Below are 17,859 nucleotides of genomic sequence, written 5' to 3'. Positions count from 1 at the left end.
AATAATATTAATAATATCAATAATTTAAATTTTTAGCATGCAATTAGTACTTAAAAATATTGGTAGAAGAGATTAATATAGATATGTTTGATCAATTAGTTTTCAAAAAGAGTGCGTATAAAATTTTAGATCAAATTATGATCCAATTGGATTTATTTAAATTTGAAAAATAAAAAACAAACGCTGTGTATAAGTTTTTTATTTTTTAAATTTAAATCAATTCAATTGGATCATAATTTAATCTAAATTTTTTTGTGTACTCAGTACTAATTAATCAAACATATCAATTTTAATCTCTTTTACCAATATTTTTAAGTACTAATTGCATGCTAAAAATTTGGATTATTGATACTATTAATATTTTTTGTTATTTTCAAAAAATATATTTTTATATTTACAAATACACGCATCTCACTGTAAACGAGTGTCGCGTCCACTTGTCTTATCTCGTTTATATATATGTGTAAAATTATTTCGTTTGATAGGAAAACGAATTTTAGTAATAATTTTTTAAATTATTTATTTCGATAATTATTATATTTATTTAATTTATTAAAATAAAAAATCCACTATTATTATGTATGGTTTGACCTTGTTCCATATGAATTAATTTTATATAGGAGGAAAGAAACTTTGCTTTTTTTTTTCATGAGTTTTATATGTACATGTACACAATTTAAATTACTTATAAACTATTTTTTTTCATGTCATGAAAATTTATATTGATCACTCAAAAGTTATGATTTTGCATAAAAAAAAAGTCATATGACTTTTGTCTCGTGTAATTTCGCAAAAAGGTTTAAAAGATGTTTGCATAACATGTAAAAATACAATAAGAAATTCTTCATAGTAGAGCAAAGCTTTTTTTTATAATATTAATGAATGTATAAATTTTAAAATTATTATATAGATTTGTTAATCATCAAAGAATTCGAATCTGAAAATTTTATTAACTAATTTTTTATCATATATTTTCTTTAAGATTTTAACTAACGTATGCTTTAAAAGAACATATTAAGTTACTAATTAAAGAAAATTTATAAAAAAAATATAAATTTAAGTCTTCAATGTATTTATTAAAGTAAGTTAATTTAAAAATTATACTAATAGAGAACTTTTTTTAATTACTCATCGAATGAATGCTAAATAATTGTTCTTTTATGATTATTTTAAAACTTAATTTAGTAAATTTTTTATTTTTACGAGTAGTTTACTAAAGTTGGTTTTTTTTAAGTGAAAATTTGTGTGTATTAAAATTAAAATTCTTAACATAATTTCATATATTAATAAATTTTTAGATTTCTCTTTAATTAATTATTGATGCTAAATTTTATTCACAATAATTTTTTTCTCTATTTATGTGTATTAAGATTATTTTAAATTTTAAAACTATTTTATCAAATATGATTATTCTTACTTGTGTTTATAAAAAATCATTTGTAGTTTAATTTATCAAACAACTAAATTCTATACTTTTAAAAAAGGGTAAAGTATATTTTTTATCCTTGAAGTTTGACAAAAATTTTAAAAATACTCCTAAGTTTTATTTTGTTTTAATTTTGTCCCAAAAATTACTAATTTTTCAAAAAATTTAAGACCAATTCAATAACAATTTCATAAGAACAATTTTCAACAAAAGCAAATCAAGCATAGTTTTCATGCATTATTGTTAGATTGGTCTTAAATTTTTTGAAAAATTAGCCTTCACGGTATATTTGATGCAAATCGATAATTTCTGGACAAAATTGAAACAAAATAAAACTTAAGAATATTTTTTAAAATTTTTGTTAAACTTTAAAGACAAAAAATATACTTTACGTTTAAAAAAATATATTTTTAAAAATTAGTTTTCATAAATTATTTATAAAAAAAATACTAACGTTACTCCAAGTTAAACCCAAAACTAAAACTAAGGACACAAATTCAAACTTCGAAGTTCGAACAGACTTGTTATTTGAAAGAGGCATAACTTGTGTTGAGATTTCGAGTCTCTTACCATTTTACCCGTGAAAAAGGTACGCTAATGCGAATGTGTTTAAACTTTAAAGGCGGCGGCGAAAGGAGAAAGGAGAGAGAACAGAGAAGGGATCCCTTTAATTGGTCAAGAAAAATAAATATATTATTCTTCTTTACGACCAATATCAAAGTAAAAATTAAAAAAAAAAGGAAAAATTAAAATTCCCTAAAACACCATTGGCCCATTCCACATTCACTCTTCCATTCGTGTAGCTTGCACTCCCTCAACTCTTTCACAGTTTCACCTAACATCAACAAAACCACGCAGCTGCAGCACCAACCACTTTTCTTCCTTCATTCTCATTCTTCCTAACACCAACACAAACAGAATCAACAACACAGAACGAAAACAAAAAAATATTATATTTCTTTTATTTTTATAATCTTGAATATTATTCATTTTCTTAACAGATCCAAATGGCTCTCTCGCGTTCCGGATCCAATCTCCTGAAACCGATCTCACCTTTCTTCTCCTGCGCCCCATCGATTCTCAGCCGTTCGATCTCTTCCTCCAATGATTCCATCACCGTCGAGACCTCAATCCCCTTCACCGCTCACAACTGCGAACCTCCGTCGCGCTCCGTCACCACCTCCGCCGCCGAGCTCCGCTCTTTCTTCCGCGACATGGCCCTCATGCGCCGAATGGAGATCGCCGCCGACAGCCTCTACAAGGCTAAGCTCATCCGCGGCTTCTGCCACCTTTACGACGGTCAGGAGGCTGTCGCCGTCGGAATGGAGGCCGCCATCACCAGGAAGGATTGCATCATCACCGCGTACCGCGACCACTGCACCTTCCTCAGCCGCGGTGGAAACCTAGTCGAGGTTTTCGCCGAGCTCATGGGACGCCGCGCCGGAATGTCCAACGGCAAGGGCGGATCCATGCACTTTTACCGCAAGGAAGGCGGATTCTACGGCGGCCACGGCATCGTCGGAGCTCAGGTTCCGCTCGGTTGCGGATTGGCGTTCGCACAGAAGTACTCGAAGGATGAGAATGTGACTTTTGCTATGTATGGTGATGGTGCTGCTAATCAGGGACAGTTGTTTGAGGCTCTTAACATTGCTGCGCTTTGGGATTTGCCTGCAATTTTGGTCTGCGAGAATAACCATTGTGAGTTTTGTATTGCTTATGCCGCTACATTTCGAAAATTAGAATATCAAGAACATAATTAGGACTTGGTTTCTGTTTTTGTTTCCTGCGTGATGTGACAGATGGAATGGGAACTGCTGAGTGGAGAGCTGCAAAGAGTCCTGCTTATTACAAGCGTGGGGATTATGTTCCCGGATTGAAGGTGAGATTAAGAACTCCTGATTAGTGTTACTGCAGTGTTGTCTATTTTAAAGTTTTGTTACTTATTATGCATTTGAAATTATTGCTATGTGCCTGTGTAATGTGTGGTTTACATTTTGTTCACCATGAAAAGATAATTGTGTATGTTGTTATTTCTACTAGAAGTATTTTCGTCATCTCTCCAAAGGTAAAACAGACAAGCTCTTTCATTGTGATGATGTATGCAACATTAGCATACTTGGAAAGGATTGTTGTGGAACCAGTCCTGTTTTGATTACGAAGGAAGGAAAGTTAGATAAATGCTTTACGTACTAATACCTTTGTGTAACTTGTGGTTGGATGAACACAGTCAGAAAGTTTACAGAAGGTTTTCCCCCCTTCTTGTGTTATCTGCTCTGAAAGGATTTAGCCTATTCAGGCAAAGTGTTTCTGAAACCCTAATGATGTACTACGTCGTAGGTTTTGCTTGTATGCTTTTTGCTTAATTGAGTTTGCCATGGATGTGTAAGTTACAGTCTTTGATCGTATAGGCAGAAAGCTTAAGTTTTACAAATCAGTGATACTCTTTATGGTCCACTGCTGCTTTTATTGAATTTCATTTCAAAATAAGAATCTTGAACGAGATTGTGAGGGACTGACACTAACATGGTATACTAGAAGATTTTGTTGTTCTTGTGTGGATGCATGTCTTTGGAGTATACTAGAACAATGGTTGCTATGTTTGATGCTCCTTTTTGGCTGGACATATACATTGTTGTTTTCCTCTACAGTGTTTCTGAAATAAACTTTGTACAGGTAGATGGCATGGATGCTTTTGCTGTGAAACAAGCATGCAAATTTGCAAAGGAGCATGCTTTAAAGAATGGACCAATTGTGAGTAATTTACATGCTATTATTTATGCGCCATTTAGTATTTAACAATTGATGCTATATTTATATATAAGTTTCTAGGTCATGTTAGGAATAGGATGGATCAACTGTGATAATCCAGTTATCGTCAGATTAGTTCACGGCCACAAGAATGTTCTCTAGATATTCATTCATGTGCAAATACTTGATAGAGAATTTCAGAGCTGATGGGACCGCGGAATCAGCCAACAAAACTTGATTACTCATCAAACTAGATTAGGTCCTTAGAATTACGTAGATATTATAACATCCTTTATATCTATGGGCAACTGGAAAGAGATCATGATTTGCTATTGTCTAGTATCTGACTTAACCATAAACTGAGCATATCTTTTGCAGAGTGACTTTGATCTTTGTCTATTTTTTAAAATGTACTTTGTGAAGGAAATTGCCGTACATTCAGAAAAAAAATGGTTATCCTACTAGATAAAGGCTGTCCGAGTCCGATAGCATGACTTTTGTTTTTCTCTAACCTATCGCACAGTTACATTGGTTGCCTAAGAAAGGATTTATTTATTTTATCTAAATAGATAAATCTTAAAACTGACTGGACTATATTTAGTTTGGCTAGACTTGTCAAAGTTTATTCTCCATAAGATTTTGGTTGATTTCTCTATTTGGTTATTCTATCCAGATTCTTGAAATGGACACATACAGGTATCATGGTCACTCCATGTCTGACCCTGGTAGCACATACCGTACACGTGATGAGATTAGTGGTGTTAGACAGGTATGCCAGTCACTAGCGTCAAATATCCTAACAAATCACATCAATACAGTGTATCTTAAACAAAATAATTAATATTGACGAGTTTGTTAATTTTTTTTCCTTGATAATTTGATTACAGGAGCGTGATCCAATTGAGAGAATAAGAAAGTTGTTGCTGTCTCATGAGATTTCTACTGAGACAGAGCTAAAGGTGAGTGAATGAACATTTGATTCATGCCTTCATGGTTGATCATATAATTATGAAATTTAGATTTAAGTTTGTCTGGGACCAATTTTTTCTTGGTGTTTCATTTCGTCTCTTCTTTAATAGTTAAAAATACTTTCAAGTTCTGAATGGATATTATGCGCATCTAGATATGAAAAACTCAATGTCTTAGTTTATATGACTTGGGTTGTCCTTCTCGTGAGTTATCTATTTTGTCTTGCTTATAATACTTATTTAGTGTCGTCGTCTTTGACTCCTGACCTCATAAGTTACTATGTGCATTACTGGAATTCTATTATGTAGTTATCGTTCGACTGAAAAGACTACCAATCATTATTTTTTTCAATGCATTGCATGAAAGTCACCTATTTTGACTATGGCAAAGACTTTGTACTATATATATATATATATATATATATATATATATATATATATAAGTTCCACACTTTTTCTGTCCATGGATTCTATCAATCTTGCTTATTCCTCTATTGTTTAGATATATATTATTTTGTTGAAACATCAGAATTTATTGATGACGATATTATATGTTTTCTTCTTTTAGGACATCGAGAAGGAGGTCAGAAAAGAAGTTGACAACGCCATTTCAAAAGCAAAGGTTAAAATCATAGCTTAATTATTGATTCTTCTCATAATATTTTTGGTATCGCATGTATTTGCATCTCCTGTTGCGGCTGTTTGTAATATGGTTTAAAATCTTAGAATTTCTTGTGTTCATTTATGATTTCCAGGAGAGTGATATGCCAGATCCATCTGAACTATTTACTAATGTGTACGTTAAAGGTTTTGGTGTTGAGGTAATGATGATTTCATCTAGTCCTGACTCCTTGTTCTAGTTATTAAAAATTTAAAATACATGAAAAAGAGATTCAGATCCTGTTATATTCATGCAATTAATACTCACCACCAACGTTACTTGGTACATGGTGTGCTTGACTCAAATCTTATGGTTGGCAATATTCTGAACTGCAGGCATATGGTGCTGATAGGAAAGAACTTAGAGCTACTCTGCCCTAAAGAATCTTTGTTTCAATATTTTGTTTCCTTGGTTCCGTGCTGATCAAAATTGCAGCGAATAAAAAAAATCTACCGCAGAGGATTGTTTCTCTGCCTATTGGTTTAGTTTTTCCTAATTGTATATGAAATTGATTCTTGGGTAGCAATGACGGTGGAAATCAATTCATTTTGTCTTATAATTTTGGAGGAGCTGATACCTACCCTTATAATGCATGCATGCAACTAGGTGCCCTGCAAATTTTGGGAGTTCATTGTTCACAACTTACATGAATCTTACATCCACAATTGGTGGCAAGATTTCGCCATTACTTTTTTCCCGTTTTACTAGATTGTTTTGCAATTGAAACCATTTTTTGGGTTTTCAGAATTGTTTGTTTCGATTATTTTCAAACATACATTCATGCTTGTGGTTTCCGTTATGAACTATTGACGCATATGCCTTTAGGGTGAATGTTAGGTGATGGTATTTTTAGCCGAAAAATGGGAGAAAAATGAGTTGTTGATTAGTAAGGAGAAATATTGGTCATCTAGAATCATTCAAGAGGATATGTTTGTAATGAAAATCAAAATAGGACATTAGCGTAATTTTGATGTTGAAATGATTTATTAGTGTGTTTTACCTTAGAATTTATGTATTTTATGCTAATGCTTCGGTGCTTCCTTACTTTCAATTGAGGGAAAAAATAAAAACAGAAATCAACTGTATAGCTTGGTTAGAAATATATTTTTCCTTTTATTAGATGATTAAACTTTAGGAAAATTATCAGGTGTTCCTCAGAACATCGGTGTTCCAGTTGTTTTAACCGTTGATTTTAATTAATATATATTATATATAATTTTTATAATTCAGATCAACGATTAAAACAACTGGAATACCGGTGTTCCTGGTACACCTGATAACCTTCCTAAACTTTATTCAGTTGTAGTTGGTAAGCATTGTGTGATGTTGCATGGGGTAGGAGGTTTTCTGGTTTAAATTGATTGATTTGATTTGATAAATTTTGACAAAATAAAATTATAATATATTAAAATCAAATGAATAAAATATAAAAACTTATCTGATTTGTTTATTAAATATTATATAAATAAAAGTCATACAGATTAGATATAAACTAGGCAAGTGTTAGATGAGTGTAATGTTTAAAATGTGTCCGTCACGTAGACACGATAACTCAGTAAAATATTCATATCTCATAGAAATTAAGTAATAAAAAAACCAATAGCAAATAAGAAAAAAAAATAAAAAATAAATACCCAATCCAATCTTGTGCTTTCTTTCAAAAGACTACTCGAATTTTAACAAATTATATCGTACTTTATAATACCAAAGTTGTTCAAAGAAGGTGAATTTGCATGGATTGATCAAGTGAAGCCAAATTAAAATTCGGGAGGAGCAGCTGTTGACATTCTACATTTTATTATTTTATAAATACTATTTAGTAGTCCTTTTCAGCTTTAGTCTACGCCTTTAGAGGTGTTACTATCAGGGACTTATTCATGCCAGCTGAATGCATGAACCACATCATCACTTTAATTAAACAAATAATGTAACGGCCACTGGGCAAATTCTTATTCTTACTAATAATGAGTCCCAAGTAGAGTAACGTAATTGCGCAAGGCAGTAATAATGAAGTACTAAACCATCTTGGTATTTTCACTATTTTGTAACCATAATTGAATCACCTCCTTGCTCCGTCACTACCAAGCATAATCATTCTTGTTTTTTGCTTTAGTACTAGTTTTCACTAATTATGTCCCCTTCTTAGCTGCCACTTATTATTAATTTATTATTATTAGTAATTAGTATTAGTATTAGCTAAGAATGGGAAGTTGCTTGGAGATATGGCAAGTGATGCTATTAGGCTATAAGCGCAAGTGGATCTCGTTTGTTGGGTTCACTGCAAAAGCTACAATGCACCAAGCACAATGACTTCTCAGTTCTCACCGTTCCTTCTATTCAGGAAAGAGGACTAGTGAAGTTGAAGGCCAGTTTTAGGCCTATTATATTTTGGGCCTACTAGCCGTGCTGGGAAGGGTGTCATTGTGACATGCAAAGCCCAACTTGATAACCAAACCAGATATATCCGAAAATTTGATCCAATCCAAACTTGATATCATATTTGTGTTTTTTTTTTAAATCGGATCCGATTTGATCCGCAAATTCATATCCTCAAATAAGAGGCAAGCCTAGAGCATACGTAAAACTAAGACGCAAAGATAAACATATTAAAGAATCAGGTTTTTAGAGAGGGAGAGAAATTTAACAAGTATTCAGGATGAATATCTCACAATAGTTTTTATTTTGAAACTCTGAGTTCTTACAAGGATGGAGACTTTTATATATAGAAGCCTGTAGATAAGTTGAAAATCTGCACAACTTATGAAAATAGGACATGTGGTAGATAAGAAGGAATCTTATCTCCTGCCACATCATTACATAAGGACAAACAACTTTAAACAAACTACTAGGATCTAGACACGCGGAGGATAAGGATAACAACTTCATTACTTAAGCACTCATAATTATTTGTTGACTACAGGCCAGAACTTTAGTAATGGGCCTATGCTCTAAATTTAGTGATGGGCTCATGCTCCGAAATATCATCTATATTTTCAATATGTGGAGTAAATATGGTCACATTTTCTTGATGAAAATAGTAATCATCAAGTCGTTCATAAGTAGTTAACGGCACTTCAGTTGGTTCTTCAGTGTCTAATAAACCCCTATTTCATGGTTTATCTTGTGTACAATTGAGTGGTTTTTATCAAGTCCTTGCCCACTTATTCATATGATTTGCATGGTTTTACATTCTCCTTCCTGATTTTGTGCTATGATTGAAAACATACTTCTTTGGCCTTATATTTGCTAATATTAATCCTCTCTTATTACCATTAGATGCCTTGATATGTGTGTTAAGTGATTTCAGAGATTACAGGGCAGGAATGGCTCAGAGGATGGAAAGGAAGCATGCAAAAGTGGAAGAAATACAAGAAGTTGAAGGAACTGCAAAGCTGTCAACCTGACTCTCTCGCACTAAAATGATCATAACTTGAGCTACAGAGGTCCAAATGACGCGGTTTCAGTTGCGTTGGAAAGCTAACGTCCGGGGCTTTGATTTGATATATAATTTGCCATAGTGGCCATACAGATAGGCGACGCGAATGCGCGCTCCACGCGGATGCGTAGCATCTGCGAATCTCATTCCACGCAAACGCGTGGATGACGCCTCCGCGTCACTTTGTCGCGACCTGTACGGACCAGAAAGCGTTGGGAGTGATTTCTGGGCTGTTTTTGACCCAGTTCTCGGCCCAGAAAACACATATTAGAGGCTGGGAGTGGAGCAAAATGAATCATTCATTCATAACTCACAATTTTAGGTTTTAGATGTAGTTTTTAGAGAGAGAGGTTCTCTCCTCTCTCTTAGGATTTAGGATTTAGGCTTAGGATTCCTCTTAAAGAATTTAGAATTTATTATTATTTCAACTTACAATTCTTCTGAGCTCCAGGTTTAATATTCCTTTATTTTGACTTCTCTTATTTTTAATTATAGATGTTGCCAATTTGGCTTAATGACATTCATGTTATGATTTTCTTAATTAATATTATTTGAGGTATTTCAGACTTATGATTGTTTTCTCTAATTTATGTTATTGATGCTTGGGCTCTATCCAAATTATTTTCATTCAAGTAGATTTTATTCCCTTTTGGCTTTGGTTGATTAATTGGTAACTCTTGAGTTGTCAAACTCAGCAGTGGTTGAAATTGGCAGATTCTAATTGATCTAGATCGCTCTAAAGCTAGTCTTCCCATAGGGATTGACTAGGACTTGAGGATCAAACTAATTAGTCCACTTGACTTTCCTTTGCTTTAGTAAAGGTTAACTAAGTGGGGTTAAAACCCAATTCTTATCACACCTGATAAGGATAACTAGGATAGGACTTCCAATTTCTCATATCTTGCCAAGAGTTTATTTTATAGTCATTTATTTATTTTTCTTGTCAATTAAATTACTTGTTCAACCCTTTTTAAAACCCCAAAATATACCTTTGCATAACCAATAATAAGAACATACCTCCCTTCAATTCCTTGAGAAGACGACCCGAGGTTTAAATACTCGGTTATCAATTTAAAAGGGGTTTGTTACTTGTGACAACCAAATGTTTGTACGAAGGGATTTTATATTGGTTTAGAATCTATGCTTACAAGGCTACTATATTTTTATAAAATTCTTTACTAGCAAAAATCCTAACGTCAGTGTCATCATCAATTTCTACGTCCATGTGTATTGGGTTAGATAAAAGTGGATAAACTCTTGTATCTGCTTCTTCCTCATAATTCTAAGCACTCTGAGAAAGTGGTGGATTATCCCATGGGTTTGAGTCTTGAGCGAGTGATTGGGTTGGAAAAGAGATGGATCCAATAAGAAAACCAGTCTAGAATTGCCTTAACTCTTCTTGTATTGTTCTGGTCGTTCTCGAGGAACTAGAACCATTATCTTCTTGGCAAAGAGAAAGTCCTTCAATAATCCCTGAGAGCGTATAGATATCAGGGTTACAAAAAGCAAAATGTTTGGCAAGATTGTTGAGACAGATTTTTTCATCTGTGGGTCACATCTTTGAGTACCCTACTATGTTGATGTTGCATCTTATATAGATTAGGGCTGAATGGAGAATAGACTCAAAGATTTTGATCATGTATTTTTGGAACAATGATGGAGCTACCTTCAATCCAAATGGCATGATAGTCCATTAATATTGTGCATCAGGTATACAAAAATCTGTTTTATATCTATCTTCAGCATGAATACCAAGCTGCCAAAATCCAGCTTTAAGATCAAACTTGCTAAAGACCTTGGCATCACTGAGGCGAGAGGTGATAGCATTGATTCTAGGTAGTGGGAATTTGTCATCTTGTAAGAACGTGTTTAAGGGTTCATAATCAATGACTAATCTCTTTTTGCCTCGGACTTGTTATGATCTTTTCTCAATATAGAAGACTTAGCACGCCCAATTGGATGTTGTGGGTTCAATCACTCCTTGGTTCAGCAACGCAGCACATTCTTCCTTGGCTAATTTTAAATCTTCAGAATTCATTCTTGAATGAGTTGTCTTTGTGGGATTGATATCTTCATTCTTCTTGAAATGTAGTCGGATGTAAAATTCTTGATTCTTCCACAGGGGAAGAAGGTGGATGAACTTTTCATGACTGTCACATTAAGTTTTCAGCAATTTTTTTTGAACATTTTCATACTCTGAAGGGACTTTGCTGATTTCAAAAACACCAGTAGTGGTGGCGAATGGTAAGAAGTTCTTCTTGTACTTTAATCCATTGAGCCATGTGAAAATTTCTCGTGTCCGGTAATAAGCATCGAACCCGAAAAGTACATCTTGTTCAGAAAGATAGCTTTCTAAGACTCTTCATCATGTTGTTGCTCCTGAGAATATCCAAAATCCAACATTTTCTTTAGAAATGAGATCAATTGTGAAGATTTCTTTGTTTGATGCAATGAATTTTTTGTTGAAGGGGATCCATGCTTCTAGAGGAAGCAAGTTAGGTCTAACAACCGTGGTGCAGGATCTTGTGTCTAATAAGGCAATAGTTTTTATGGGCACATCATATTTTGATGCCTTCATTTTAAGATTGAAGCGAGGCCGAAGAAAACCATCAATATGCCTGAATCCTAGACTTCCTAGATATCCCAACTCTTTCTGATTTGTTATCCATTGTTAAGGCATTAAAGCTGTTATGCTTTGGATTAGCCTGTAGGTATCATCATATTCTTCAGTCCATTCTCTTTCAGAGTTAGAGATATGCAAGACATATTGAGTGTCTTCATCCTTTTCTGATTGCTCTTCAAGAATAGATTTAAGATCTTCATCATCTTGTAAAGAGATGGCATCTTGTAGAGATTGAAGCATTTTTATTTCTCTTTTGTTTTTCTTTTTTGGACAAGTTTTTGCAAAATGCCTAGTCTGGCCACAAAGGAAATATTTGTTGGATTTTTTTATCTTTGAAGTTCTTTCTTCTGAAATAACGTTTTTTCCTTCCAGCGTTTCTTCTACTTCCAAAGTGATTTTTGCTAGAAGTTGGTCGTTGAGTCCTCCTGAAGTGGTGTCTTTTTTTTTTTTTGGCAGTCACAAGAATCAGTATCCTTGCACTTGATCTTCAGATAGGATTTGTTACAGGCTCTTTTCAGCTTTTGAGAATTTTTTGTTAGTCGCTTGATCATCTGTTGCTGTTCACAAAGCTTGTCAAGAGCTGTTAAAGCCAGCTGGTAAATTTTTCCAAGAATTGTTGTAGGAATTTCCTTTCGGAGGGTAAACATCATTCTCTGAATCTCCGGTTGGAGTTCTTTTGGAAGCAAGGCAATAAATACTTGTTTAAGAAGTGGATTACTCTGTCCTTTAAGAGGATAGTACTTAGCTGCCATCTTCTTGTAGTGAGCTTCCAAATCCTTTCTATTGAGAGAGCAGCATCTCATATCAAAGTATTCTTGAGAATTTCTTTTTTGGATGATAGTAATATCTCCTAAAAATTCTTTGTGTAATATTCCTAAGAACTGGGCAGCACTTCCATTAATGAGTTGCAGGCATTCATACTAACTAAAGATGTTGATCCATTCTCTAAGATTGCCTATCATTCTGGTGACGAATTCAGAGAGAACTTGCTGGATAGTTGTGTTTGGAGCTACCATTATAGCATCAATCCATGCACCAAAATCATTTAACCTTTATCTATATTTGTGTAGAGGAAGGTTGTCAAAAGTAAAATAGTGATTACCTGCTTTTATCTGGGTTGGGTCTGATTGTTGAGGTTATGGCGGTGGATAATTTTTTTCTTCTTCTACCTTTGAAACCTCTTCTCTGTCTTGTTCTTCAAGGACAGAGTTGACCATTGCAATAGCAGACTTATCTACCATATGATCCTCCTTAGTTGAATCATCAAAAGAATCTGATAAATCGAATGTATCATCCATTGCTGTGTGTGTACTTAGCATACCTATGGTCCTACCAGGAGTTGGCGATCCTTCTTTAATTTCTTTTTCTTTAGCATAGGTCTTGCTGGGTTTTTCTCCAGAAGCTTCCCCTCTAAAGAAAACTGCTGCTGGCCATGGTGATCTTGGTCTTGGTTCATGAGATCTTTTTTATTGGAGATATGTGGGTTGAACAATGTGATTTTCCCTTTTTTGGTGAAATCTTTAGGCAAGATGATAGTTTATTTTGAAGATACTATCATAATCAGGCATATCAGGAGAAGGTTGTTGTAGGGGTAAAGATGGGAGAATATGTGGGATATGGTGGTGGATACATGAATAGTGGGTCTATGGCTAAGGCTTGTGGTTTGGATTGTCTCGCCCTATCTTCCTCAATTTGCTTAAGCTGTGCTTTTATGCGCGTCAACTCTTGATATTTTTTGTGAAACTCAGGACTAAAGTACTGAGTCTGGATGTACGTCTTGAGGTCTTGATCAAGTTGTTGAGCTTGCCTAGTTAGGCGTTCTTTCAATTCATTGACATAGGCTTGCAAAGAATACACTTGTGTAGACAACTTGTCAGTTTTGTCAACAAGTGTTTCTAAGGTATGGTCAATTCTTAACAGAACTTTATTTTAGCTAACGGCATTTTCAGTTTGCCAGTTTAGGACCTCTTCTTGTGGCGTAGTTGACTGGTATCCCTGTGGAGTTACTCCCTTAGGGGTCACATATGGTCTTTGTGTGATTCGCTGGTCATCAATGGTAACCTGAAGAGGAGGAAACTCTTGGTCATAAGGTCGGATAGTAGCCACACACTGTAGAGTAATGGGACTACTCAGACGATGATTTTTGAAGATTTTTTGGGATTTCTTCTTTAGATTGAGTCTAGGTGTTTCATCAGGTTCATCTGGTGGGTAAAATCTTAGTGAAACAATACAACTCTGCTTCTTTTTCTTTTTTCTTGACTTCTTTTTCAAGTAGCCTTCTTCCTCAGAGTCGCCCCATGAGTCACAGTCACAGTCAAAATCACACATACTTGGATCAACGTCCCACATAAAATGGCTATTAGTGTGTGAGGCATAAACAGGTTTTTCTTCTAGGAAGTAATGGATTGGGGGATCATCCTAACCACTTGTGTGTTGGATGGTAAGAGGAGAAATAGTACAAATTCTCCTGAATGATGACTGTCTGGAAAAAGATGATTGTCCTTCTGTTCCTGGCTTTTGGAAGACCGTTCTAATCGTTTCATCTGGTGCTCGGCTGATGATCAGAGGCATTGTTGTATGCACATCAGGAACATGTGGAAAAGCTCTTTCATAATTAGTGATCTATTCCAAAGGTACTATAGAGGAAAGTTCCTCCGTAGTAATCATTCTTGGAATGTTTACTATGGCTGGCCCATGATTTTTATCAATGAACATTAAGAGAGCATCTTCTGTGGAATTTAGGAGGTTTAGGTCTAAGGCATGATCTTGGACTCTATACAGATTTGATGCTGGAGTGTAGCCTACTCAGCACTAGCGTCTTGTGTTACTCCAATCAGTTAGACTTGTATCTTGATCCTTTGAGCAAGTGTTGGATCAGTGAGTCTTATTGTAAAATTCGGAGAGATTGTGAGGATCACACTTCCATTTGTTAAGGTGGTGAAAAGTGCTCCAATGAGAGCGTGTTAGTATTATTTAAATGTGGTATCTAAGAGTGCAATCTTTGCTGTCACAGGTAAGCGTTTCCTGTCATGTAAGGTCAGAATTAACTTTATTGCTCCCAGATGTAAATGAGTGTATCCTTGTTGCAGGTAATCACGAATAAGTTCTTGTGGGATCTCAATCGTGACATACTGTTCAACAGCTGTAGCTTGAAAGCCACATTATTGTAAATGTGAGGTCTGGATAATTTCTTTGACATGGGGTGTAGGATTTCTGGTGATGAGATGATGGATATTGGTTATGGATGAACGTTTTTGTCTGTGGTAAAAGGTGTATGGGTTTATAAGTGATTGTTGGGTCATATGTATCTTTGAATCTTTTGGAACATGGGTAATTTCTACGAGATTCTCAATTTTATTGGACAAGATTTTCTTAAGTGTTGAGGGTAATCTTTTGATGGTAAGGGCTGTATTATGGAAAACAGACTGATTAGGTTCAAAACTAGACATTTGTTTAAGGTCTCTCTTACTTCCTATCATCTTTAATGTGCTTTTTCTTCGCATAAGACTTTAGGCACTGATATCACAGAGGTAAATCCAAGCGTACTCATAAAAGAGAAGATCAGATTCAGTGGATGTTTTGTAACTATATCCCGACAGACCTATAATAATCTCAACACAAAAGTCGTCAGTGGGACTCTCAACAAAACATCTCAGAAATCCGATGCTCTTTTCCTTTCCAATACTAGAAAATTCCAAGATAGTATCTTCAAAACAAACTATCATCTTGCCAAAAAATTTTACCAAAAAAGGAAAAATCACATTGTTCAACCCACAGGTCTCCAGTGCATTGTAAATTTTTCCTCGTTATGTTGGGATAGGGGCAAACATGGTCAGAAGTTGTTCAAGGAGTGGCCTCGATAATTGCTTATCACAAAGCAGGTGATACATGGTAAGAGTGAAAACAACTATGGCACAGTCATATTGAGCAGAGAGTGCCCATATGAACCATAATATTTCTTCTGGAATTGGTCCCTTGATGATGGGGATGATGCAGTAGGAAAAATCGATATCAAAATATCGAGGGTTGGTTGTTATCTGTGTAACAAGGAGGAGTCTGTGTAACTAGTAAAACAGACATTGTCGAGCCAGGATTTTCACTTCAGTGGGATTTGTTGGCTTGGTTGAGAAAGGAAAGGGCTCTTGTGATAGCCATGACAAGTTTGTCCACCCTCTTTCCCTGTTGAAGAAACAAGAATTTTACATTCGAATACCTTTCAAGAAGAATGAAGATATCAATCCCACAATACAACTCATTCAGGAATGAATCCTGAAGATTTAAAATTATCGAAGGAAGAATATGATGCGTTGCTGAACAAAGGATTGATTAAACCCACAATATCCAATTGGGTGTGCCAAGCCTTCTATACTGAGAAAAGATCAGAACAAGTTCGAGGAAAAAAGAGATTACTCGTTGATTATAAACCCTTAAACATGTTCTTACAAGATGAAAAATTCCCACTACCTAGAATCAATTCTATCACCTCTCACCTCAGCGATGCCAAGGTCTTTAGCAAGTTTGATCTTAAAGCTGGATTTTGGCAGCTTGGTATTCATCCTGAAGATAGATATAAAACAGAATTTTGTATACCTGATGCACAATACCAATGGATTGTCATACCATTTGGATTGAAGGTAGCTCCATCATTGTTCCAAAGAATCATGATCAAAATCTTTGAGTCCATTCTCCATTTAGCCCTAATCTATATAGATGGTATTCTTCTGTTCTCAAAAGATAGTCCAACTCATCAAACTCTCTTGGCCCAATTTGCTACTATTATTGAGAAATATGGAATTATGTTATTTGCAAAAAAAAGTTACATTAGACAGGCTCAAATTCAAGAAAATGACCTTTTCGAGACGGATTTTTCCAACAAGAAGATCACATTTCAGAAGAACTGTTAAATTTTCCTGATTTTCCAACAGTTCTTGGGCATTGTGAACTATATCTGTGGCTTTATTTCAGATGTGACTAGGCACACAAATCAGCTATCAAGGATGCTAAAAAAAACTCCACCTTAAGATCCTAAACAAACAGCAGCTGTCAAGCACTTAAAAGAGGTAGCTCAAACCCCCTCCATTAAAAATCCCTAGCAAAGGACAACACATTCTGCAAATTGATGCTAGCGATAATTACTGGGGAGCTGTTCTACTTGAAGAGATCGATGGAATAAGACACTACTGTGCACATGGCAGTGGACAATTCAAAGAATCAGAAAAGCATTACCATGCCACATACAAAGAGATTCTTGCAGTCAAAATAAGGATAGAGAAATTCAATTTTCATCTGAGTTCTTTACCACTTTATCGTGGAAATAGACAATACATCATTTCCATCAATATTGGATGCCAAAGGAAAGACACTTCCAGATTCACAACTCTTGAGATGGAAAGATTGGTTTTCTTGCTATAAATTCACAGTTAAGCATGTCAAGGAAAACCACAACATAATAGTTGATTATCTCTCTCGTCCTAATAAAGAACCTCCATAAAAATTCTCCACCTTTTAACAATGAACACCATCAATCCACCAACATTTTCTCTTCCAGAGTGTCCTCAACAGTTTCATGGAAGATTGTTAAATTTCTCTCCCTCTTTGAAAACTTGATTCTTTAATATGCTTATCTTTGCGTCTTAGTTTCACGTATGTTTTAGGCTTGGCTTTTATTTGAGGATCCTACCTATCAAAAATAAAACTGATCAGATTCATGGGATTTTCTAGTGTTGGAAAGAAAAATAGCATCGGATTTATGAGATGTTTTGTTGAGAGTCCTACTGACAATCTCTGTGTTGAGATTATTATAGGTCTGTCGGGATATAGTTACAAAACATCCACTGAATCTGAACTTCTCTTTTACGAGTACGCTTGGATTTTAAATATATTTTAAAAGATATATTTAAAATTTTGAAAATAAATACCATACTATATCAATAAGCCAAAATTGAAAAGAAAAACTATCAAGTCCAAACAAAAAGTAGAGTAAGAATCTGAATTATT

The 17,859-nt window shown here is 34.7% G+C and overlaps 1 protein-coding gene across 1 annotated transcript; it reads left to right on the top strand.

Annotated features, from left to right (window-relative positions):
• The first annotated feature begins 2,212 nt into the window (after positions 1-2,212).
• On the top strand, positions 2,213-6,550 carry LOC130969079 (pyruvate dehydrogenase E1 component subunit alpha, mitochondrial-like). The gene is made up of 8 exons (XM_057894658.1): positions 2,213-3,124; positions 3,226-3,305; positions 4,100-4,177; positions 4,848-4,943; positions 5,062-5,133; positions 5,711-5,764; positions 5,898-5,963; positions 6,139-6,550. The coding sequence occupies exons 1-8, from the start codon at positions 2,434-2,436 to the stop codon at positions 6,181-6,183; spliced, it is 1,182 nt and encodes a 393-aa protein (XP_057750641.1). The 5' UTR covers positions 2,213-2,433; the 3' UTR covers positions 6,184-6,550.
• The last annotated feature ends 11,309 nt before the right edge of the window (positions 6,551-17,859 follow it).

Source organism: Arachis stenosperma, chromosome 3 (genome assembly GCF_014773155.1).
Source record: "Arachis stenosperma cultivar V10309 chromosome 3, arast.V10309.gnm1.PFL2, whole genome shotgun sequence".
In the NCBI taxonomy this organism is placed as follows: Eukaryota; Viridiplantae; Streptophyta; class Magnoliopsida; order Fabales; family Fabaceae; genus Arachis; species Arachis stenosperma.
This window is presented reverse-complemented; position numbering and strand designations above follow the sequence as displayed.